This window comes from Ruditapes philippinarum, unplaced genomic scaffold, assembly GCF_026571515.1.
Source record: "Ruditapes philippinarum isolate M1 unplaced genomic scaffold, ASM2657151v2 ctg1076_1_1_1_1, whole genome shotgun sequence".
Taxonomy (NCBI): Eukaryota; Metazoa; Mollusca; class Bivalvia; order Venerida; family Veneridae; genus Ruditapes; species Ruditapes philippinarum.
This window is the reverse complement of record NW_026856464.1, coordinates 154,418-181,185: the sequence shown is the minus strand read 5'-3', so window position 1 is coordinate 181,185 and position 26,768 is coordinate 154,418. Positions and strand designations below refer to the sequence as shown.

The 26,768-nt window shown below is 32.2% G+C and overlaps 1 protein-coding gene across 1 annotated transcript; it reads right to left on the bottom strand.

Annotated features, from left to right (window-relative positions):
• Positions 1–2,043: 2,043 nt before the first annotated feature.
• Positions 2,044–26,735, bottom strand: LOC132746649 (kelch-like protein 31). The gene is made up of 6 exons (XM_060735872.1): positions 25,777–26,735; positions 25,011–25,179; positions 20,615–20,797; positions 8,752–8,904; positions 3,173–3,359; positions 2,044–2,394 (listed from the first exon to the last, which is right to left on the bottom strand). The coding sequence occupies exons 1-6, from the start codon at positions 26,683–26,685 to the stop codon at positions 2,142–2,144; spliced, it is 1,854 nt and encodes a 617-aa protein (XP_060591855.1). The 5' UTR covers positions 26,686–26,735; the 3' UTR covers positions 2,044–2,141.
• Positions 26,736–26,768: the final 33 nt, after the last annotated feature.

Below are 26,768 nucleotides of genomic sequence, written 5' to 3'. Positions count from 1 at the left end.
CAATGAAAAATATAAACAAAGATAATTAATGAAATGAAAAAAGCCCTTTAATCTTAAATCAATCTTGGTAACAGTATACAATCCGCCTCTTATATTGGATGTCTTTTGTATATTTTTTTTGCGGCAGCGAAAACATCGTGAAAAACTGCCTTATGATAAATAACTGTAATGTAGCTAATGATTAATTTATTTATTTGTTTCTATACAAAAAAGAAAACATTATGCCATTGCGATAAAACAGTTATAGTGTATGAAACTCGTTAGTTACGGGGGTATAACACTGGCTGGGGCGACATCTCGCCATTTTTTAGCAGAAACACCCCTTGATGTCGCCCCAGCCAGTGTTATACCCTCGTAACTAACTCGTTTCATATACTATAACTATTACATATAACACTCCTTTTAAACTTTTATGACATATACATTCCGTTTGCTTCCGTTTTAAAGAAACATACGAGTATATCTTTAAAACATTAAAGAGAAATACCATTACTCTTCTCTCATGTTTTTAACTTTTATTTTATTTATCTATTTATTTTATTTCATTTTTTTTATTTGCTTTTTTGATTGATTGATTGATTGATTGATTTATTTATTTATTACTATATGTTATTATTATTATTATTATTATTATTATTTTTATTATTATTATTGCTTCTTTTTTTACTCAACAGATCTGAAAAAAAAAGTTTCTTTTACTCTGAAGTACAGACATACAGTCAAATCTGTGAATCATGACCATAGAAATGAGTTATCATAGATGGACTTTATAAACAAGATGTCTTTATTCGGAATTTACTCTGTTGGTTTTTTATCTATCACGTTGGTCAGAGAGTGGAGTTTATTTACTCTGTAGCTTTTATTCAGAGGTGGTCCTTAACAGTTTTTGATTATATAAGCATGGTCATAAATGCAAATTGTTTTTACATAAGCCACGAAGATTCATTAGTTGTTGGTCTATCTGTTAATTGCTAATATAATCGAAAGTGTAGAAATGACTTAAACTGAAAATTGTGATAATATGACTTCTTCTGTTTCTTCCTTACTTTAACCAACGTCTGTCTTAAAGCTTGTAAACAACAATTTTGTTATAACTGAAATTTTGAATTACTAGTATTACGTCTTTTGGTCCTGTCTGATGAACAAAATTGAAACATTATTATTTGAAAAGGTCGAAGATATAACATATGTTCTGTTATTTTATATCATTTAATAGGTTATCATTCCTACAATATATGTATGATCGAAATTGATTGAATAGTTAGTCAATAAATTACAAAAGAGGGACTTTTATAAAAAAAATTGTTTTATGGAAATATAAAACTACTTTTCAGGTTCATTCATGACTAACTTTTATTCTAAACTCTAATCTCATATGTTGTCTGCTTTTTTAAATTTGTCTTTTAAAAGCTTCTATGTGATATGCAGGCTTCATAGCCTCTGATCCATAGTTATTTAAAATTCCATTTTATTTTATGTCGACTTATTTTATGTCGACTATCGTTTTCTCGTATAGGGCACACGCTTTCTTATACTTGGGGACCATTAGCCGCTCTTCGTGGAATGGTTCTAAAATGACACATTGAAGGTTACGTAATTAACACCGTATTTTACAGTATCGTCCATTAACAGACTCAAGAAAATTTTGGACATGTGACAGGCTAAAAATAGCCCCAGGTCGATCTTAGGGTAACTAGTGACCGACGCTAAAAAGCCTTTTACTCTATCTCAATTCATTACGAAGTTGCAGCACTTTTTAATCAGTTTTGATGGAAAAAAACAATGCAAAATAGTGATTTCTGGCAATTTTGAGACGTCCCCCCGTTGCCATGGTAACAGGAAGTTTACGATTGAGCATGCTGTTACAGAGGCTATGGTCTAGTCAACTTTGTGCCAAGTTTCATCAATATTGAAGCATTTTTCATAGTTTCATAGCAGTTTGAACTTGTTACAGGAGGCTTTTCAATGAAAACGGCCATTTTTCGCAATATGCTCATGTGGTAAAAGGTTAATATACGATAACCAAATTTAAAAAGTATTTTTTAGTTTTAAACATTTATCAAAGTTCAGATAAAAGCGTATCATATCTACTATAATTTTCTTTAAAAGCTCATTACTTAAACAAAAAAACGTCCTAATCTTCAATTTCTTCGTTTGTCAAACAGTGTCAACATTACAGCAGTCACGCCGACAAGAGGTTGTTTTTGTTCCGGAAGTGTTGACCACGCGAGCGTTTCTGTGTCAAAACATTCTACTTCACTCGGACGCTTACTCTCATTCCAGTTATATCCACCAAGTATGTAGATTTTCTCTTTCATGGCGCAACATCCAAACTCAGACCTTGGTGTCCGCATCTTCATGATGAAACTCCACTGGTTCATATCAGGCGAAAACCTAGTGAATAGAAATATTTATTTATTCATTTTTAAAAGTTTTAAGAAAAGGATAGCAGTTGGTGTTAATGAACCTGTTCTCTTACCTAATATATTTGCAGAAACAATAATAAGCGTATAAAACCAAAGTCCACAGGACCAGGTATATAATAAGTCATAGTGTACATACATATGTTAATGCAAGGAAAGAAAAAGTTTAATCGTTTTGTTCTTGCATAAAAGTATATGTGTGATATGGTAATTCTACTTTTCGTTCTGTTTTCTTCGTAAACCGGTTACGTTATGCTTTTGACGCGCGTTTATCATGTATTTTGATAATAACATTACCGGGGCCAACATAAGACACAATGCCAGTCGGAACACCTCGATTATTTTTCATAATCATCTCGGAATTAATACGGATTGACAGTACTTCTACCTGGTGACTTCAGATTTTAATAAAAAGAGGGTTTAACCTTTGTAAAACGAAAAAAGAATGTATTTTTTGACATCTAACGGAAAATTTAGTCTCTATTAGTTTAAATTAAACATGCCCATTGACGTAAATTTATGACCAAATCCGTAATATCCTCGATAGACAAACCTTTATATTTTCGGTTTTTATAATAACTTATTAAAGAACTGTTTATTTTAATATGCACATCCTTATCCGAAGACTAACGGAAAGGATCGAAAACTTTCGACTGGCCTTTTGCAGTCAGTCATTTTTATATAAACTAATACTAGTAGTCACATGTAGTCACGCGTTCAGTATCCTAATCGATTATGAAAACAATAACCTTTCAATATCTTCAATACACATCAGATTTCCACGGTCATCTATGGCAGCCCCGCCTACTAAATACAGGTGTCCATTGATTGGCAGAAGATGTCCAAAGAAACGAGGCGTGTTTAGAGACTTTAGGACTTCCCACTTGTCTTCAGAAGGCGTATACCGTTCCACACGACTTAGTATGTATTTATTTCCTGAAATAAAAAAAACAGATAAACATTATTGTACATTATTGACAACACACATGTTACTGTATCATTGAAAGAATACCAGAATAATAAAGTTTAGTTAAAATGCATTGGAGATACTTAAATATATCTTTTTTTTATAAAAAGCATTGCTGGCAATAGTTCCTATGTTGATGGCTGTGATGAGATGGCCTCTGAATCAAAGTATTAAACTGTAAATAAACGCATACTATCTCGTTTTTAAGAGAAATATCCAGGAAAAAAATTATTACATTCTGGCCTGTTGATAGACATGTATAATGGCTATGAAATCGATGGGGAGGCATTTTTAAAGCAATTCTCCTATTTGCTTTGTCATAGATACACAATTTATAAGCATTTGGAAGTTTCACTACCATTTTAAAGCATAAGTGCATTTTATTTGTGTACTCCTTACTTATTTAAAATGGCTGTTTATTTGTAACATTCGCGGTAATTTCAAAACATCTGAATGTTTACGCATGTCTTTCTTAAGGTGACAACGGAGTCAATTATCACTGAAAATACCTAAAAAGAGATTTTTTGCTTACTAAATTTATTAACCTTTTCTGAAAACATTCGTGATTTAATTATTGAAGCAGTTAGTCCAAAAAATGTGTTTTTAAACGTTTTAAAACGATACCTATCCCATTTTTATCTGCTATTCGCGTAACCTGTCAATTATCGATAACGCTCCGCCCCCTGTTGGGGCATCAATGAGGGAAATCGGTAGTTCCATATATCCGTGAATTACCGCCCCATACTACTCGTAATACATGTATCGTACAAATACTGTACATCTTTATGAATATCTCAACATTTTATCGTCTACCTTTTATTTAGCCTTTTTTTATATAAATTAAGAAATTGTCGACCAAGCTTAATAGGAATGTTAGTCTAAATGGGAATGGTGGTAATAAATTGAGAACCTATAAGTTGTTAAAAAATGATTATAAAACTGAAAATTATTGTAAACTATATTTGCCACGTAAACACATGTCTGCACTAGCGAAATTCAGATGTGGAGTAGCTCCCATAAAGCTTGAAACTGGTAGATATGAAAACATTGCTGTTGACAGTAGGATATGTCCAATATGTAAAATTACAGTTGAATGTGAAAAACATGTATTATTATCTTGTAATGCATATGAGCACATTAGGTTACCTATGTTAGAAAAAGCACGTAACATAAGGCCAGAATTTGTTGACCTCTCTGATGAAGATAAACTTGTATTTATTCTCTCCAACATTGATATTGTTAAAGTCACAGCCAAAACCTGTTACAATATTCTTCAACTCCGCTACAATATATTGTACAAGTAAGGTTTTTCAGACCACTTGTGTTTTAGTTTCTTTTTTTAAATTAATTTTAGTATAGTCTTTTAACATCTTTTTCAGATGATCGGTGCTTATAGTACATGATAGTAAATTTTATTGTACAAATGTGATGATAGTAATTTGTATGATACAAATGAAACATATCTGTTTTAAACATGATAAGTTGTTTTACCTACTAATGTATAGAATATCACCACTGACCAATCATCCATGGTCTGACCATGGGTGATATAGTTTTATTAAATTTGTGGAATAGTGCCACTTTTTAGAACACTTAGAGATGCCACTTTTTAGAACACTTAGAGATTTATTATCAAAATATCTTACAGCATTTCTTCATTTATTTTTTATTGAAGGTCAGTGGGGATAATCTAACTTTTATGATGTAAAATGGTCTTATAATGTATTTTTACTGTTAACAATAGGAACTAAATATCAATTGTAAATGGATAATGATAAGTATATATATGATATAGTCTCTTATAATTCTATTGTAGAATGGTCATATGTATTTTTTTATCAATTTTTAATATGTTTTATGTATATATGTATGCATATGAAAGAGACTGAAATAAACTAATAAACTATAAACCAATGTACGTAACATAATGTATGTAACATAAGTAATTAAGCATAGCTGTAAATCGCACGACCACGGGGTTGATTAAAAAATGTAGTTGCTAAAATATCCATAATGTGTGAAAAAATAATTTGTTTGTCCTGTTAATCTGATAGATATTACATTGACTTTATGGACTTTTGTACGGATTCAAGGGATTGCTTTACATTCAAACTAGTTTTCTAAAAATGTCTAGTAAAACAACAACAAAAAAACAGACATAATTTATGTGAACGCCTATTTGACTTGTGGTAAGGGGTCAATGACAAATTTCTAAACCATTTTTACCATTGTCAAAGGATGATTATTTCTCTATGAATCAATAAAAAAGATATTAAAATATATTACCAGTGAATGCTTTGAATAAATTGTCCGCCAGTAAATCGAACACAGTACTAATAAACCTGGGACAAAGTATAAAATTTATTGTCTATCCCGGTAGAAACTGGATCTCTATGCCGTGCATAGATGATATTCATGATAATAGAAGTCAAGGAGGCCAGATCATAATGATCGAGTAATACCTTTTATTTCTATTAAAATATGTGAAGCATTATCAATTTGGTGGAAAAAAATATATAATATCCCGTTCTTATTTGTATACATCTACAATGGACTTTAAAAGACTGTCAGAAGCTCAGTTTTTTTGTTATTTTATTTCATATTTTAACGGAATTTCATACACAGGCAGAGTGACACTGGTATAATACAATAATAATGCTGATGATAATAATAATAAACTTCAAAAAGGAAACAATAAAATACCCCGCTAGCGGTGCGCAAATGCGTTCCATTTCCCCCCACTGAGTGCCTCAAATTTTACCGATAGTCACGTGACATGTGCGACAGATACCAGACGAACAGTAAATCACGTTAAGAATTGAAGAAATTTCGGCTATAAACTGATATTAATCAGCAGCTTTTTAATTGGTCAGATGTCACTGGGTCATAAAATGTTGTTAGAGTATGTTACCGCAACTTGTGACCCTCTCTGGTGCGATATTTGTGTATTATGCAATTATTTAGCGTGAAACGTAGGGGTCCGAGAGAGAACAGCCGATTTATGACACTTCGTTTGATGCGGGTCGGACTAACTTTGAATCGGCATAACTTTTTTAATAATCAAGCAATTAACATGCGGTTTAAAGCACATGAAAGGAAATTCATTTACGGAGGGAACCGTGTCAGGGATTTTTGTTTGCTCAATCAGCGACTTAATTATCTTTAATTACGTAATATGTATGGTGAAAAAAGTCGCATAAAATGTTTGACGTTACGTAATATTTTTTTGAGAAAAGATAGAAAAAATTTGAGACACGGTTCCCCAGATAATATAAGTATGGTTATTTTCCAAAAGTTTGATGACAAAAAAATAAAAAATGACTTTGATATGACGATTTAAAATTTTAGGATTTTTATTCAAAATCAATCATTTACAAAGGCATTTTTTTCAAATATGTTTTTTTTTATGATGATCAACGATATTTAATGCACAAAGATTAAATAAATAACAATTATTACTAAAATAACTTGGTTTAAATGACATTTATGTGAGTACCACGGAAAGTGTCTGTTGTCACCTCAAAACAATTAATATGTGTTGTTGTTTTTGTTTTTTTGGGGTTTTTTTTAGTATTTTTGTTGTTTTTTTGTTGTTGTTGTTGGGGTTTTTTTTTTCGCGCTATTTGAAGCATTTTGGACAATTTCTCGTGTCTTACTCCACTATTTAAAAGCATTTCGACATTTTCGTATATTTTTTCACTTCTCTGCTATTTCTAGGCATTTTTAATGTTTTGTGCAAATCTTTTTCTTGAGAATATCGTTGATACATTCGTGTTGTCTTTTTGTGCTATTTAAAAGCATTTGGACTTTTTTGTCTCTATCTTCACCACTTTTTGCGTGTCTTTCTCCACTAGTTTAAAGCTCTTGGTCTTTTTGCGTGTCTTTCTCCACTATTTTTAACGCATTTTGACATTTTTGTATTTTTCCCCACTTTAGGTAAATCGTTTGTACATTCGTGATGTCTTTTTGTGCTCTCTCAAACTATTTGGACTATGTACGTGTCTTTCCAATACCATCTCACCGCATTTCGATTTTTTTCTCGTTTTTCTCCAATATTTTACAGAATCTGCATTTTTTTTCGTGTCTTTCTCAACTTTTAGAAAACTTTTGGTCTTTTTATCATGTTTTGCTTCGCTAAGTATTTGAATTTTTTGTCGTTCTCGACTATTTCCAAGCATTTGAAGTTTTTTGTGTCTTTTTTCTACTAGTTAATAGCATTGAACTTTTTGGATCTTTCTCCAATATTTCAAAGCATCTGGACAGTGTTTGTATCTTTCACGACTATTTTAAAGCATTTGGACTTTTTCCGTATCTTTCTCCACTAGTTCAAAACATTTAGACATTTTCGAGTCTTTTTTCAACTTATTCAAAACATTTGGGTAGTTTATTTGCGGCTTTTACTGTTATGTTTTAATAATAATGGTACATATAAAAAAGTATACGTATTGTCTTTTTGCGCTATTTCAAAGGGGGGGGGGGGTCCTTTTGATGTGCTTCTCTACTATTTTATAGCATTTTAACTTGTTTGAATCTTTCTCCACTATTTTAAGGCATTTAGACAATTTTTGTGCCTTTTCTACATTTCAAGCTCGTAGTTGGTTGAGTTGAGTCTTTCCACACTATTTCAATGCATATAGACGGTTTATGCGTGGCTTTTGCTCCGCCGGAACTTATAACGGCTGTCCAAACGCATAGCTTTGACATTGTTCGTTCCAGCAACTGGCAGTCATCTTTAAACACTACAATGTATTTTACTTTGCGTACATAATTAAAAACATTTGTCAGACCTTCAAACTTGGGAAACGTTTAAACCGAAAACAGTTTCCAGTTGTATTGAATAATAATGTACACAGCTTTTAATCACCAGGGTGTTTGTTTTGTTTTTTTGTTGTTGTTTTTTTTTGGGGGGGGGGTGTTATCGGACGACTGAAAGAGGACTGGTGGCTGAGCCATTACTTCAAAACATCAGAACGGCTAACCATGTATCACGGATGAACATTTCTTCTATAAAATATATTCATTCTTATGTGACCAATATTGCTTTGGCCAGCGAAAACGACATACAGTGGGCGGGCCTTTACATCATTTATAACGTGACAGTAAATATCAGACAATGTGCAAGTACAAACTGTAACAAATAATGCTTTTTAGTTAATTCAGTTACATATCGACGAAAATAATTCACATATGACGGAATACAAGTTGACTGCTAATCCCTTGTAGGAAGACCCCCCCCCCCCCCCCCCCCCCCCCCCCCCCGAGAATCGGGTAATTGATGCTTTCCGTTTTAACTCAAGTAGCCCTTGCATCAATATAGTTTGTATCCCACTAAAACAATACACAAGAGATAATATCACTTACCCGAGCCGCCGACAGCATATAATTTTCCGTGTAAAACGCCAACGGCAGCACATCGACGAGGACAACAAAGCTGTGCAACGTCTTCCCAACGGTCAAGGCAGGGATCATACCGCTCTACCGAGGCAAGGGAATCGTCGTGACTAATACGACCACCTGCAAAATTGAAATAAAAGATAAAAGGATAATCATTCCACTTAAGACAATAATTATTTTTCTGTACTACCCGGCCGCTTGACGAAAAAGTCGAAAGTGTAACAGGATAACAGTTGGATGCTGAAAAGAAAACAATAGCAAACAAACAAAATACTGCCAAAATACTAAAGATTTAATACTTTTGGATATTTAGAACGATAACTGTAAACATGCATTTGGTTTGATAATATTTTATTGCATATATAAATGTACATCAATTCTTTTAAATCACAAAATTGCACAATATACAAAATGGTTGTGCCAAAGGTTTTTTCAACATTATCGTGTGCCGCCCGTGTATATTTTTAACATCAGTTTCATATAGTAAAGATAGATTTATATATTTAAACATGTTGGATCTTTATGTCTTATTGTTGTTCATGCAGACTTGGCAAACAACTTTTACACAAAAGATGTATTCAACATGAGAGTATTATAATGACATTAATATATGAGCCGCGTCACGACAAAACGAACATAATGGGTTTGCGACCAGCATGGATCCAGACCAGCCTGCGCATCCGCGCAGTCTGATCAGGATCCATGCTGTTCGCTTACAAACTCTATAACAAGTAGAGAAACTGATAGCGAACAGCATGGATCCTGATCAGACTGCGAGGATGCGCAGGCTGGTCTGGATCCATGCTGGTCGCAAACCCATTATGTTGGTTTTGTCATGACACGGCTCATATCATATTTTGCTGTTATTACCACAACGTTAACCATGTTATGATTGTTCAAGCGAGATACTTATTCAAATAAGTATTTCCGTCAAACATTAGATATTTGATCTACGAGACGTTAACCACTTCCGGTAACATGTCATAAATACGGATAACGTCATAAATCGGAGGTCAAGATTAACGTGCTATATAATGTTGCTACTGATATAGCTGTTGATAATATTGTTATTATGCACATTTAAAATAATCCATTCGGAATAAGTTTTATCCTATCACTGCCGGAAGTGATGTAAAAAATATTGATTGTTTTTGCTGAATTAAATAGTCTCAATTTTCATTTTTCATATTTATAAATTATCTATCCCATCACTAAATCAACAGTATACATATCTAAAAAAAAAAGTAAATCGTCATTTTATAAGCATCTTAGGGAAGATTTTAGGGCACATTTAGCCTCCGAAATGATTTTATTTTTATTTTTCAAAAGCTTTTCAACTTTGAAGTACTTTTCTAGCATCCAATAAGTTATTTACTGGCCATCATGTTCATCTGTTGCTTTTTTTTTTTGGCAAAGTACAGATATAGTGAATTAGTATTTTGTATGGAAGTCAAAAAACTACTTTGTTTACGTTTTGCTTCTTTTATGACAAATTATTTCTCATATATCGCTGTTTTCTTTAGGTAATAAGCATTTGAAATAAGTTATATAAAAACAATCATTTAAACATTATAAAATTTATGCTTGCTCTTTCTTAAGAAGTAAAAGTTTATTTATTTCGGAGGCATAATGTGCCTTTAAGGATATGCAAATATGTATGTAATTGTAAGATGATTTTAACCTATAGAAGTGAAATAATATGTAATGAAGGAAGCGTATGTGGTGTTTTTTTTCTATACAAAATTCTAAATTACTATCGATATATAACTGACCAAAAGCCAAAAGAAATAAGGATTGCTCAGATTTATAGCCCATGCATGAGGGCTTTTTTTGTTTTTGTTTGTTTTTTGTTGTTGTTTTTTTTTTGTTTTTTTTGGGGGGGGGGTTGGTGGGGGGTCACGGTTTATTATGTTTTAAATGGCATTATTTTGGGAGGTTACTAGTCAACTAAATTTGCTGATGGATTATGAAATGAACGAAATTCTAGTTTATCAAATTCATTTTTAGTTGAATGTATAAAAATACTTAAACGTCATATCAAACGTGTCCTCGGCACGCTACCATTGTTGATAATTGTTGTATATTATGTTAAAACATGGCAATCAATGAAGTTTAAATATACCGTTTCTTTATTTAACGGCAAACTTTCACTGGCATGCTAATTTTGTATCTCAGCACGTGCGTTAATTCACGTTATCGATTGTGAAATATTTATATCACCATAACACGAAGTTTCAATTATACAACCGTAGTCACGAATTGTGTCACTAGAACGCGATTTCATTTACTTAGAAGTTTAATTAAATAAATATAGATAGATAAGTAGATAAATAAATAAAGAAAGAAAGAAAGAAAGAAAGAAAGAGAAAGAAAGAGAGAGAGAAAGAAAGAAGAAAGAAAGAAAGAAAGAGAGAGAGAGAGAGAGAGAGAAAGAGAGAAAGAAAGAAAGAAAGAAAGAAAGAAAGAAACATTCATTCATTTACAAGAACGCGAAGACACGAAGTTTCAGTCACGAATTGTGCCTCGAGAAGGCAACTTTGTAGAATAAATAAATAAGCAAATAAATTCATTCATTCATTTATTCATTCATTCTTTTTAAAGTCCAATCAATTTACAATTAACATTAAACAGTACAAAACATATTTACCCGAATAATATAATAAAAACACTGAATTTCTTATAAAATAATGACTCCGGACAATGTACTGAAAATAACGTAAATGCATGAACAAAATGATTCTTATGAGGCACCACATCAGGAATCTTAAAAGAAACAGAGATGTTATCTATGTCTCTGAAAGAAATAATAATTAAAATTAGCTTGTCATTTTTCTTCAGTTATTTCTTCTTTATTATATAAGGTATATAAATTTCAATAGTATAAAGTCGTTATACAGATTACAGACTGGATATTACGCTCTCAGATCATATGTAAACATCTCATCCAAAAAAGAAAATTCTCTCGTATATCCCGTCCGTATATTATTACTATTATTATTTCACTGAGGAGAGGACGAATAAAAACACAAAAGATCTTAACTAAACGAATGATGACCGACCCAGAAGTATTAAATATGCTTGTTGATCATTAAGCCAAATTGGCGTTTTTTTTCCTGGTCATGTCTGACTACATTAAGGACATGAATGACAATTACTTTTTTTCACATCAAGAGAGGAACAAATAACCATGGTTTAGAATATTTAATGTTCAAGATTTATGTGAGATAATACAGGGGTTGCCACGTGGGATTCATCATAACCTGTAGTGTAACCATAACAAGGATGTCTAATATACTGATTTTTTTCTCTCTCTCGAAACAACAACAAACTGAAATTTGACTACGCATATCATTTTATGACTATTGCGTTATACAAACATAGCGTTAAGACGCGTTGCACTACAAGCGCATCAATGAAAAGGTGATTCGTTTTTGCTGTCAACTGTTCTTAGTTTGGAAATGTGATAAATAAAATATTACATTCATTTAGATTTATTACTGAATTTATTGAACTCGTTTAATAAAATAATGTAATGCTCGCCATAGGCTCGCATAATTTCTTTAATACGTTCAATAAATACAGCATTGGACCCACACTCTCATTCAATATCCTCCTTAAAAATATAACCAATATACCTTCAGCGTTTGAACTACGTTATGTTCCAAAAGGGTTCATAATTGGATCTAAGCTTTTTACGAGTCCATAACAAATCCATATCAAATGTATACCGTACCCCCTGTAGCCTCGTTATCATTTTCAGAGTCATGTATATAGAAATACATGTATACCTTACCCCATGTAACAACGTCTCCAGTTTCAGAGTCTAAAATATATATATATATTTTTTTTATTGCACTTCAATAGCAAAGTTCTGTCCGGCTGCGGCACCATCCAATATAGATTTGACAGCTGTACACACGTCCAATAGAATTGAATATTGTACCCAACAATGTATAATAACCTCATATTATTCATTCTAATGCATGACAGTGCTGTAAAACTACATCAGATAGTCCTTTTATAACAGTTTTCTTGAACTCATTAATACAGGATATCGAATAAGTGAATGATTGATAAAAACGTTGTAGTCCCGTAGTATTATTGCGCAATATGCAAATTACTGCCGAAACGATTTACCGCTGTCGAAAAAGTAGGACAGCAAATTATACTATACTAAAGGTGTAAGCTCTGAGTTCCAAGAAATTATTAGTAGGAAATAAATATTTCTACATTATACAAAACATTATTATTAACAAATCAAAAGTTTTTCGTGACTCTAGAATAACTCGCGCATTAATAAAAGAAGAACTAATTTCGTGACTCATACCGCGGGTTTAGCTGAATATTCAGCAGTTATTAATAAATTAGATACAGTACAATGGTTAGTATAAATATCTTTTTTTGAAAATGCATGTAACAAGAGAGTTTTTCAACACTTTACCACCATGTAGTCTTTCATGGTATTATTAATTGAAGGAAGTTATAATATCAGTTCTACTTCCGATTCTTGTGGTTTGTTTACATATTTTTCTAGGTCTCGATATGAGTTAACCTTCGCTATTCTATAAATAGATTCTGCTTCAGCTATTCTATTTTTGGACAGGCGATTAGGGAGTACACATTATACATGTAATAAACCAGCGGATTACATGCAATAATTTTAGAGATTTTATACAATTGTAAGAAGCAAACAAGTTGAAAATGGAATTTAGTGTGAAATTGAAAAGGACAACTAAACACTGTAGTGCTTAAGTGACATTTAAATTAAAATAAAAACGATGTGCTCTGGCCTCTACATCTGTACCTTGTTAATAAAAAAAATCTAAAAAAATACACTATTAATTGCTGATGATTTTAACCAAAAATATTTTTAATGAGACATATCCAAGAGAAATAAAAATACAAATGACTTATATTTTATTGTCTATATGCCCACTATGATATAACACGAAGCAATTCTAAATAGCATTCTCACATATATAATGTATTATGCTTGAAGTTTATTTGCATGGTTTTATTTTAGAAATATTTCGTTGACAGTTTTTTTTCCTATTTACATATCATTTCTTGGAATAAATCGATAAGGACACTGATTTACACGTTTGACCAGAGTTTTTAGGCATAAATTTCATTCTGTATTTAAATGCTTGAAAGTAGAAAATCTGAACTATATCAGATTGGGACACAATATATATTTCTCTACAAATCTCGAACTTGTATGGAACAAATTTTCTCTGATATATATTTTGTGTTTTGTTTTTGTTCTTTTTTTTTTCTAAAAAAAAAAAAGCCTTAATGTCTCTCCGGTTGCATGTCCGTCGCATTCAGTGCTGCAGCACTTTGATTAGAATATTCGAATCGAACGGAATATTATATTCAAGCAATTATAAAATGTCCTACCTATTTCCTGTTTACACGAAAATCAATATTTTTTTTTTGCTAAACTGTAATGCTGGGGGGTTGATTAATTTATATTCAGGTAATTTTAATAACCATTTGATTTCTTGGGATTGTGCTACACAACCTCCTATGTAGCACAATCCCAAGAAATAAACGTGACTTCAATTTTTAGGATGCTATCAATTTCCAGTTCATTGTTATTCATCAGTTTGAAATATTCCTGCTAACCATTTTATTTTCCTGCAATAAACCAAATAACCTGTTTTGCAAAAAAATCGTTTTCTTTTATTCTTTTATAAGTTCAATCTTTACATCATGACAAGACACACATTGTTTTTATAACAATGTGAGGTATTTGTTTTATTGTTTAACTGACTTCTAACTCTAACCCTAACCCGTTCCCTTAACCTACCCTAATGTGTTCCTAACCCTAAACTAAACCTAATTTATATACAATGTTAGGCTCCTAAACCTAAAATGACTCACGGAATGAAGGTTAATGTTCCGAGGTATACCTCACAATGTAGGTATAACCTCACTTTGTATTGGCTAAAACAACACATTCACCTCGCTATGTAAGGTTTACCAGCCCCCCCCCCCACACACACACACACGTACACGCACACACGTGGGTGTGTGTTGCATTTTGTATCTTTTTTACAGAAACGAGTACATGACTGGCATTATAGAATCAGCTTGGTCTGTTATATGGCTTTACTCTCCGTCTGTTAATGGAACATGTGCTTATTATATTATATCAAGTTGTAGAAAAAATGTTGCCATATATCATCTTGTACAGCTTCAAATACATTCCTTGTCAAATCATGTTAACAAAAAACATGTCAGCAAATTAGGACAAAGATATGTATCATGAAAATTGTTCAGAATGTTATCACTAAACTGCGTGTGCATCAAAGCATTCAAATGACATTTATTTATTTATTTATTTTTATTTATTTATCTGTCTATCTGTTTATTTATTTTTATTATTATTTTTTATATTTATTTGTTGAACTTATTTCTAAAGGTGCAAAAGCGAGACAGATAATCGCTGGCTTCTTTAAAATTGATAAAAACGATAATTCGGTGGCTCAAGTTGGATACTAACCAAGGTGTTTATTATGTCTTCAAGAAAATGTATCAATATGTATCAATGTGTCAATGAAACAGATTGACTACCCCTCAAATAAATGAAGGTTAGATATAAAACTAAACTAACTTGACTCTGTACAAACTCAAATATAACTTATGCCTTAGGGAGGAGCCGACGGTTACATGTATATATTTCTGCAAGACAGTAAAAAAGAAATGAAGTAACAGCCGACAAATTTGTAGAAACTATCAAAATGTACACAAGTTTGAAATTCAAGAAATAGCTATTATTATCCACATTGTTGCAATTGCACCGTTAAGGTAAGAAATCACACACACAAAAATACTTTAATTTGAAAATGTAAAATGTATATATATTATGTAAGAATATGCTGGAGATATATATAATATTTATTCTTGGCGTGTCCTATAACTATACTTGAGATCAGTACATGTTGTACTGTATATAAAATTATATTGATAGAAAAGACACTTTCCATTGTCAGGCGAATGTCCATTCCACCTGTTCATTTTCATATAAAACTAGATTCATCTTAACAGAATAGTATAACAATAATATGGAGATACAATAAAAGATCAGATAAATATATGGCCACAAATTAGGCGGAATTTTTAGCGATCGGTCGAAGTCTCCTCTCTTTTTTTGGCGATTTTCACCGCCATGCAGGGGCTTACTGCAAACACCATAAATTTTCATTTTCATATTGCAATTTTTCGCATAGAATAATGTCGATCAATACACGGAACCTTGCATAATCATCAATCCCTGATGATTTGAATACATACCTTACCAGGGATGGAAGTGTGAAAATACCAGGGATGGAAGTGAACAATACATGTGTATATACATGTGCATGTACATGTCATGTAACAGTTTACGGAAAGAAGTAAAATTTATATAAACATGTACATGTATATACATATGTAATGTTCTTTATTGTTTATATAATCATTTTTTTCTCAATATTATCGTTTAAGGTAGCTCGCTACTTTCCGACCGAAATTTGACAACATCTCAGATCTTGAGGATTTTTTGTATGCAAACATATAGATATGTGAGCTTTACTTCTGCAGTATTATTTTATAAATAAACAGCGTTACTATGACGTCAAAGCTCCCTCTATCTGTGGCGCTGAAATTGCGTCTTTTTCTCAGTAAACCAATCTGTTCTTATCAATTTTCATCCGATTTCATTCGTTTTAATTTTATAGTGTTCAGTAAATTTATGTCTTTGTAATGTTATCTTTCTTTAACATTTGCTTCATAGTCTGCGATTCTACGTCATTTTTCTCTACGTTCTGGCGTCCATTTATGATGCAAATATCGCGCGATATCGCAATAAAAATTGTGTAATAAAAAAAATTCAACACGGTGAATTTTGCTATAATTTTACGAGCGTGTAGTGAGAAAGTGAAGGAAAATATTTATGCAATAAAAATATAGGGTCAACGCGTAAGATATTTTGCTATTACTGTTTTAAAATAAAATAAAGGGAATGTAACGTAATGGTTTTGGTGACGTTAATAGACGTTGGACTTCAAAGAATTATACCAAATAACAATTTTCTTACGTCAAACATTACGATAGTAAGAATAAACAACACAGGAACTTGATGAAATGTATATTTTTTAAATTGTTGATTATTTTCTCATTGAAAGCATGCGCTAGATGAGCACATTTGCAATGTTTAATCTTAAAGGGAGACACAGGCAAAATTTTCATTTCTTAGTTTTGATATTTTCATTCATTATTCTGTAAATGCCCTCAAAATGAATACATTAGACAGTCTAAGGAACAAAACTTTTCTCCATATAAAGAATAAAATGGTGGTTTCCTAACTTGACCCGCGTGGGTCAGGTTAGAGCTATAGGATTTCACAATAGTTGTTTCAGTGAACTCTGGAAACGTTATCGAACGTGTCAAATGAATGACTTAGACTTGTTTCAATCATATAATATCCACAATATCTGTTTTTGTAACTTCAAGGGTGTGTTAAAGTCACATGACTTGTTTTTAAACAATTTGGTGATTCTATTGGCGTCTAAATTTTGTTCAACATAAATAGATATATTTACGCTTCAAACCCAAAATATATAGAACTTAAACAGAAATTCATGCTGGAACTTTAAGAAATGTCATTTTAGCGTGATTTGAGTACATAAGATCATTTTAATTTTTTTGTCATTATTTGCCTGAATATCCCTTTAAATACTTTTCTAATACGCAGGACGCAGTCTCATACATCTTTTAATTTTAATTTTATAATTTGATGTTTGTTTGTAATGAATGAGTGAAAAGTGTTATATTATTATATGAATTTTTAACTAGTTTCAGCGCAAAGAAATAAGATTCACATATTGCTGTATGAATGAAGTAAGAATATTAGGTTGCTTAGCTTATACCCGTTAGAACATTTATTTTCCGTTACATTCAGCTTTTAAATACTTTCATAAAATCACATACAGGCAGACGAGCCTCGGTGTCAAAACACATCGTAAAAATGCAATTAAAATAGATATGCATACAAATGTGAAATAAGTGATAAATAAATTCAGAAATAATATTCAAATATGTTAAGAATATTTAAAAACAAACTGTACAAGAAACAAAACATTTATTTTTGGTTACCATTTTTAAGTCTGTGCAATACATAGATTATATAATTATGATCTAATTTAAATGTCATGATAATTAGAAAATGGCAAACTATAAAACTTTTTGGAACTCGGATTTACGTATACCTACTTACCGCTTTTTCATTACAGTATAACATAGCGGCCCTCAAAATATTATTTTCTAAAGAGTTCCACTGCATTTAACCTCTGTAGAACAACCACTCTAAGCAACAAAGGGCATTTCTCTGTAGAGGTTATACTGTATATTTTAATTAAATACAAAATATAATTATCAAATAACTTGTGCAACTTTTGTTACCACTGAATACGAATAATGTATTATGTTGACGTTATCGTGTTCATTTTTTAATACAATACAGTTTGCTTTAAAACAAAAATAAAAAAATAGAAAAAAAGAAACCCGAAAACACACACCAAAAACACGTGTTTATGATGTAAACAATAAAGTGGACTTCTGCCTTATTAAGGGAGATCAGAATCAGGTTTTTAACTTTGAATATTCTTCTGTTGCCACGGTGTAAGCGGTAAAGTGGTCTTACGCTGAATTCGCAAGGTATGGATTCGAGACACGATTGCGTATTGTACTAATAGATTATCCTTTAGAACTGTTTACTGTGTATGAAATGTTTCGAGGTCCGCCTCGGACTCCTGTCATTTATTTCCGAAGAGAAGTTTATACTGTGAGAAACACTGGTTTCATTAAATTCCCTCAGCTATAATTGAAATACTGTTGAAAGCGGCGTTAAACCCAATATTTGAAAAATAAGAATATATAAAACATAAAATGCATAGTTTATTATTTTCATACGCTCTACATAGCACTGCATTATGTGCAGACAAAAATACACGAGCTTCTCCTACAACCATATTCTCACAAATTGAGGATCCTACATGATCGTCTTCAATAAAAGGGAATCTGTATTTAATATGCAAAATTCTCTGATTATAAACATACAAAATAAATCAACGGATCTTTCGCCTCGATTCGAGAAATGATCGCGGCTTCAGGTCGCCTCAAAGATGCGCTAGTAAACGCATACCGCGAGTCAGCGAGTTTTAAGTAAATAAGAATATCTGTAATTATGTGAAATACGTGAGAAATTAAAACCATAGCATGAGAGCGTGATTCCTCCTTTAAATCTGAGTCTCACACTTAGTGCAGGAATATAAATTACAAGTATTTTGTTGCGGGAGAAAATAGATTAAAAAAATAAATAAATTTTATACAAGTAGAAAAGTTTTAAAATAAATGTCTGCTAGATTTATATAATTAGAAATGCCAGTGATTCACGACTTACGTACAAATCATTATTACTTTCAGATGATCATACATTATAGTAACGTAAATTTGGTTCATTTCCTACTAACTGATATATACAATTCGAAATTGTTACATATGATAACATGGAAGTTTATGTAGTTCCGACATACACATATCATGATGACACAGCGACTGCACCAGCCTTTTCATTCTTTTTTTCTGACATTCTTTGCAAAATTTATGTTTGTATTATTTCAACTTAGGTGGCCTTTTAATTATATCTTTCAATATTCTGAATTGTCCTTCAGTCCTCGAGGTAGTTATAACCATTCGTTGCAGTTTTTCAGAGATTGATACCAACTTTTGCAGACAGTCATACCCTGATTTGTTGTACATGTATATAAATGAAGTTGTTCATCGAAATGCAGGCACCTGACGGGACTTTTAAAAGAACATTTTACGGTACATGTCTAAATACTATAGTTGTTGATAATTTTCACACATTTTCATTCCAGTCAATATGCTAATTATCGGAAAAGTCGTGAAAATTTCCTTGAGAAAAATATTTGACGTCACCAAAATCATTACATTTTACTCACCTTTTATTTTATATTCAAATAGTAATAGCAAAATATCTTACGCGTTGACCCTATTTTTTTATTGCATAAATATTTTATTTCATGACTTCACTACATGATAAAAAAATTATAGCAAAATTCACCGTGTTGATTTTTTGTTATTTCACAATCTCTATAGCGATATCGCGCGATATTTGCATCATAAATGGACGTCAGAACGTAGAGAAAAATGACGTAGAATCGCAGACTATTAAGCAAATGTTAAAGAAAGATATCATTACAAAGACATACATTTACTGAACACTATAAAATTAAAACGAATGAAATCGGATGAAAATTGATAAGAACAGATTGGTTTATTGATAAAAAAGACGCAATTTCGCCGCCACCGATAGAGGGCGCTTTGACGTCATAGTAACGCTGTTTATTTGTAAAATAATGCTGCAGAAGTAAAGCTTACATATCAACATGTCTGTATACCAAAAATCATCAAGATCTGAGATGTTGTCAAATTTCGGTCGGAAAGTAGCGAGCTACCTTAATTGATTGCATTTTAATCATAAGTAATTTCAACAAATACTTGATATTTTTTCTACTGCCTTGATGATCAAAATACGCAAACAAGAGTTTTGTAACTTCAAAGTAAACATTTTGTTACATAACTCTGGGATAGGCCTTCACTTATGTTGGTATAACTTGTCACGCAACCCATTCGCTTCAAAATTGTGAACATACATTTTTTTCTGTTTTGTTTGAACATTTTGTTGTCTGTTTTAAATTAAATGTCCTTTATATATACTATGAGAACAAATTTAAAAAAAAACTAGCTTTTTCACTCTTACCGACGGCATAGATAGTGCTGTTTAAGACGCCTAGCTGAAAGCTCTGTCGAGGAGTGGACATGCGTGCTGTTTCCATCCACATGCCGGTTCGAGGATCGAATCTGAACATGGACTTCGACGGTGCTATAACTCCATTTTTCTCCTCTCCACCCGCTATGTACAGGAATCCATTAAGGACTGCAGCTGGAAGTATTTTTATAAGAAAACGTGAACATTGATAACAAAAACAACATAGGTTGAGTTCGTAGAGATATGTGTTTAAATTTTCTTACTGTCAAAATAAAAATCAGGTAATTGAAAATAGGTTAAAAGGTATAAAATGCCAGGAAAATTTTTTCATTAAGGCTTTATTCAAAAGAGAATAGTTTCTCTCAATTTACTTATTTCAAATAAGGGGTTTTTTTAACCCAAAAGTGCTTGTTTTTATAAAATTAACCCGTTCCCCCTGTATATGTTGCTTTTTTAAAAAGATCCCAATCCACAAGGGGCTAAAAAGGGTTTATCCCAAAAAAATAGGGCAAATATGAAGAAAGAAAAAGTATTTAAGCAAAAATAAAAGGAAAACGGAATCCTTAAAAATTTCACAAAAAACAAAATTAAAAATTTGCAGGGTTTTTTAAGGACGGTGTGGTAAAACTGAAACCTAAAAAATTTTTTTAAATTTGTTGTTTTTAAGGGGGAAAAAATCCAAAACAATTTCCTTAAACTAAAAATAATTTTTTTGGGGAAAAAGCTAATGAAAAACCCCTTAAAAAGTAAATAAAAGGGCCCTCCCCCGCCAAAAGAAAACCCAATTAAATTTTGGGAACGTTCCCCCCCGGGTTGTAAAATGTGCAGGCTTTTTTAAAAAGTTTTTAGAAAAATTTTTAATTTCGCAAGAATTTCAAAATTTGTATCCCAGAGGGGGGTCCCCCAAGGAAACCCGAAAAAAGGTTTTTTTTTAAGGCCCCTTTTAACAACGATATTTCCCTCCTTTGTCCCTGGAATAAAACCAAAGGGCCCCGATTTAAGTTCAATTTTTTTTTAAACCCCAAAGGGGCCAAACCGGACGGTACTTTTTATATTTAAATATGCCGAAAGTTTCCCAAATATAAGTCGCTATAAGTAAAAAGTCAATATGTAGCGCCCTTTACCGGGAAATTCAGTGATATGTTTGCTATTTAAATGTAGTCACTGGGGAATAGCTATAAGTTAAAATCGTTTTTTAAAAAAAAGAAATATTAAAAGAAACCCTTTCTTTTTTGTAAAATATTAATAAGAATGCAAAGTTTTAAAACCCGAAAACTTACTAAAATAAGCTTTAAAATCCCGTAGAGCCAAAGGGAAATTGCTTTACGTTTTTGTTTATGCTTTTTTAAAAAATTTATTAAATCATAATTAACGGAAAAGAAAATGAAAAACTGTTTTAAAAATGTAAAAATTTTTAAATTTTACCCTCCCCTTTTTTAGATTTTAAAACTTTTCGCAAATCCTTAAGTAATAATAAATGGGTGCATGTTTTTGGTGGTTCAGTGATTTATAAGAATGACTAGAGTATGACCAAATAGCATACACAATAATATTTATTAGAAGCAAGTAAAACGTCATATGAAATATGTAAAATGTATATCTTAAATGTTAAGTAAAAATCCTCTTCATTCCTGATTTTTTTTTCTAAAGCGACCATATTAACGACCATATTAATGGATGTATAACAAATAACGGATAAGACTAATTGCGAATCTTTATTTATTTATAATTTAATTTACCTAATTTTGATGAGCAAAACGCAGGAAACTAGAACAGATGTAGTCATAATTCTCAACTTCTAAAGAAATAGTGTTCTCCATTATAGCAATTGTATATGTATGAATTGAAATTATCCAGAAAGTCAACCATTACTTATAATAATTATCCACTATGTAGAGACATGCGATGTTTTGCCGCGGGTCAATTTTTTGACACACCCCTTAAAACATTTCTAGATCTATCTACATATTCTATGAAATTAAAAGCTAAGACTTAGCCGACAGACATGTGTTTAAAATGATTATCCGGGAGGAAATGCGACATTGTTTTAATGTTCTTTTTGCCTGTAAGCATTTCCGTTTTAATACACAGGAAGTAAAATCCAAAAAAAGTAAATGGTCATGATTCTTTTGACATTTTGCCGACATCTGAAAAACAAAAAAGGCGATTTTTTCGATCTTTGGCCGTTGGGTTCCTTTTTTGATACTTTGAATTGTAATGGAATTCAAGTTAATGAGAGAACATTATATGAATGAAAAATATGTCTGAATATGTATGAAGGACATGCTTAAAAGGTTACTTCATTACAGAATTATTGATATCATTATCAGGGAGAAACAAAAATATAAAGATCTTTTCTTGTTCACAATTATTCTACCGTGAATGTATCGTGTAAAGGCAATATTTATGTGGGCGTCACATCTGAATAAATATGTAGATAATAAATAACAGAAAGCGCAACAATTAACGGAAAGTTATTCATGAAAAAAGAGAACAAAGTTTTGTTTTACAATTGATTATTTCATTAGAACATTATTTTTGGCCGTGTCCAAGAATAGAAACTCAAATTACATACCAGGTTTGTTGACAGTTAATGGAGAGGCGTCCTTATTTTTAACTACATAGAAATGGTCTAGAATTCGTTAACCGTTTCTTAATTGTGCATAATTGGTCATAAAGCATGGGCAACAAGAGCTCTTGTGATGCTCTCCCTCCTGTTTCATAGATCAATGACGAAACAGCCGAGATAACATCGGTCAGGAGCGATTAAAGCTAAGATATTTCAAGTTAAACAATTCATCAAAGGGATAATTATTTCGCGTGAGAAAAAGCTTTACCCCTTTAAACAAAATTGTTGGGGGGAAAAAAATTTATTAAAGCCCGGAAAATTTTTAAAAATTTTCATTGAAAAAATCACACTAATCCGCAAAATTTCGGGAGCCCTTTTATAAAAATTTCTTTTTTTTGGGATGCATTGGTTTTTTTCAAAAATATTTAAAGAAAATTTGAATTTTCCTGAAAATAATTTTTTTTTTTGAAAAAAAATTAAAAAAAATACATTTGGGAAAAAATTTTTTTTAAAAAACCTTTTCCCAACCCCTATATTGTTTTCAAATTATTAAATAAAATTTAAAAAAATGATTTTGGGGATGTTCGCAAATAAAAATAAAAGCTTTTCCCCCTTTGGGGAAAATTAAGGGACGCATTTTTCGTAACTGGATTTTTGGGGAAAGGGGTTTAGGGGGTCGATCCTCTTCAAATTAAAAATTTGTTAAAGGCGTTCCCCAATTAGTCATTTAATCCAAAATAATTTATCTCATAAGTACGACTTTTTGGAGAAAAGCTATAAAGTTAAGCCGCGAAATTAACTGTGGGATAAAATGCCATATACTATTGCAAGGCGCAATTAGGATGGGATGTCATGTGATGGGAATGGATGGGATTGGTAGGCATGGGATGATATGGATGGGATGGTAATATTATGTATATGCAGAACGGATTGAATGGGATGTGGCTCTTGTGGATGGGATTGGATGGGATAGGATAAGATGGGATTAGATGGGATGGGATAGGATGGGATTAGATGGGATGGGATGGGAGTGGATGGGATGGGATGGGACGGGATGGGATGGGATGGGATGGGATTAGATGGGATGGGATAGGATGGGATGGGATGGGGTAGAGATATTATGAATGAAATGAGATTGGATGGGATGTGGGAATAATGGATGGGATTCGATTGGAAGCGGTGAAGGCATTATGGATGGTATTGGATGAGATCTGTGTATTTTGAATGGGATTGGGAGAAAAATGTATTATGGATGGGATTGTATGGGATGTGGGTATTATAAAGGAGATAGGATAACATGAAATTGGATTGGATGGGATATGGCGTGGGTATTATGGGTGGAATGAGATTGGCTGGGATGGGATGTTGGTATTATAGATGGAATGGAATTGACACAATGATATGGACTTGATTGGGACGGACATGCTTACGGTATGCTGTGTTGGTGGATACGGAATGGATAACATAGTTATTTGATTTGGTATGGGATGGGATAATTATACTTCAAAACTATTCAATATATTTCCAAATAAGCAAAAAAAATGACCATACGAAATTTATAAATTTATAATCTTAGAATTTCCAAAATGGTACTTAAAATACAATCATAATTATATGATTTTTCTTTCCGGTTTTACTTACAGGAATATTGTGAATGGAAGTGTATGGAAGATATTTCTTTATTACAGATGGTATTTTAAATAAAACTTGCCGTGTTTATCGGAGTTGAAACAAAAACTAATTGCCATTGGTGAATGTCTATATCGAAAATCTTTTCAAGTGCGTCCTACTTATTTAAAGTTTGCGTTATAACCTTACTTGCGTGGTGCTGCCGTGGAGCTGGTAATTTGGTGACAAGCTCCCATTGACTAGTTTCGGGTTTGTACGCCATGACGTCATCAGACACGGGCTCAGTCTCCAGTCTTGGGGCACCTCCTACTGTCACCAAACACACAACCGCATTTTGTCGTGGAACGGTTCTTGCTGACTAAATTAAGTAAAAACAAGATGTATTTTACGACTAAGATTAAGCTTCTTAATGGTTGCGAAGAGATGTTTTAGTTAGTCAAAAAAGATAGTCGCCCATATCTTTCAATGCTGGTGACATGTTAACTAACTTTCTCTTGTTGCGAAAAATACATAGATGTTACAAGATGTGAACTCGTTCTGCGGAAAAAAATGAATTGAAAATTTAAAACTGAGTATAATATTTTAAATCTCAAAGATATAAGGTATTTTTCTTATTGATTGATTGCTTGCTTGCTTGCTTGATTTATTGATTGTTTTTTATGAATTGATTGATATTTATTTAGTATGCTAGTAATGTATCGGAAATACATTTGTGTTGATAAATATCGTGGCACGACTTAGTATCTGTAGGCACGACAATACTTGTATCTAATTTCCTACTAATTCAGTGCGACGAAAGTTTAGTTAACTGTGGAACGAATAGTATTCCATGCGAGAGTTAAATAAATACACACACACGTAGTTATCAATAAGATCGGTGTTTTCCCAATATTTTTTTAAAAATTTTATCAATTCTTTCATTTTTGTACATTGAATGATTATACAGTTTACCAACCTGCAGCAGGCTCTGTCTTGCTGGCATGAGATGGTAATGAAGGCATTCCTTAACCATTTTCTGACATGTCGCTATCTCCATGAGATAATCGAAACATTCTACCTTGTCGATTACCTCGGCCGGATCCAGTAGTGGCAGACGAATAGTTGCCATAAGATTAGCCGCATGCTGCAGACGACTAATTTTGTCTTCTTCAATCCAAGACCGCATGCGATGGAACGCCATCAATTCGTTATCAACATCAAGATCGTTTCTTATCAGAATCGAAATCAAATGGTTAACTGATAAATTACGAAAAACATGTCGTTGTTTTGAAACCGTCTTGAAATTTTGCGCTGCAATTTCAATTGACAAATCAGTCAGACGATTAAGGTTATATTTTGATGAAGTCCCAAGCAACTGTAAACAATTATCTTTTGAAGCATGTTCCAACATAAAGCTTTCGCAGGCGTCAATAACTGAGTACATACCTATAGCTGCAGCAGACGACAAAATATCATCAACATTTCCCGCTTCAATTTTGACTCTTCCGGTGTACATTGCCTCTAACAATATTTCGAGAATACTTCCACAAACGTCATCAATCTCGATCACTGCATTATCGTGTGATGAAAAATTTTCCACAAATATGTCGTAAAAATAATCGCAACACGTCGAAAGAACTAATCTGTGAGCCTTAAAGCGCCGCCTATCGTTAGAGAGCAATTCAACATCGCACAGAAAATTTTGACGCCAGAGGACTTCCATACCAGTGTGAATTGTTTCAGACATTTTCAAAAGCTTCTTCGATCCCTTTTCGTTTCCCTTGAATGATTTTTGCAAACATTTCCTTCGTAGAAAGTCTACTCTATATCCTTCAACTTTCGTATATTCATACTTTGGGAGTAGCTCTTTCTGTTTCCGACTCATTATTTATTGCTTTTATGTCACATCCATTTTCATAATGTCTCCTCTATTCTGCTTACGAAATGTGAACGCCAATTTTCCATAAA

What these genes read in the sequence shown, in the direction of transcription:
- LOC132746649 (XM_060735872.1), bottom strand. Translation starts at nt 26,685, where the DNA reads ATGAGTCGGAAACAGAAAGAGCTACTCCCAAAGTATGAATATACGAAA. An exon ending in CAAGACAGAGCCTGCTGCAG is followed by an intron (nt 25,180 to 25,776) that starts GTTGGTAAACTG and finishes TACTTAATTTAG; the next exon opens with TCAGCAAGAACCGTTCCACG. An exon ending in TGTATTGAAGATATTGAAAG is followed by an intron (nt 2,395 to 3,172) that starts GTTATTGTTTTC and finishes TCTATTCACTAG; the next exon opens with GTTTTCGCCTGATATGAACC.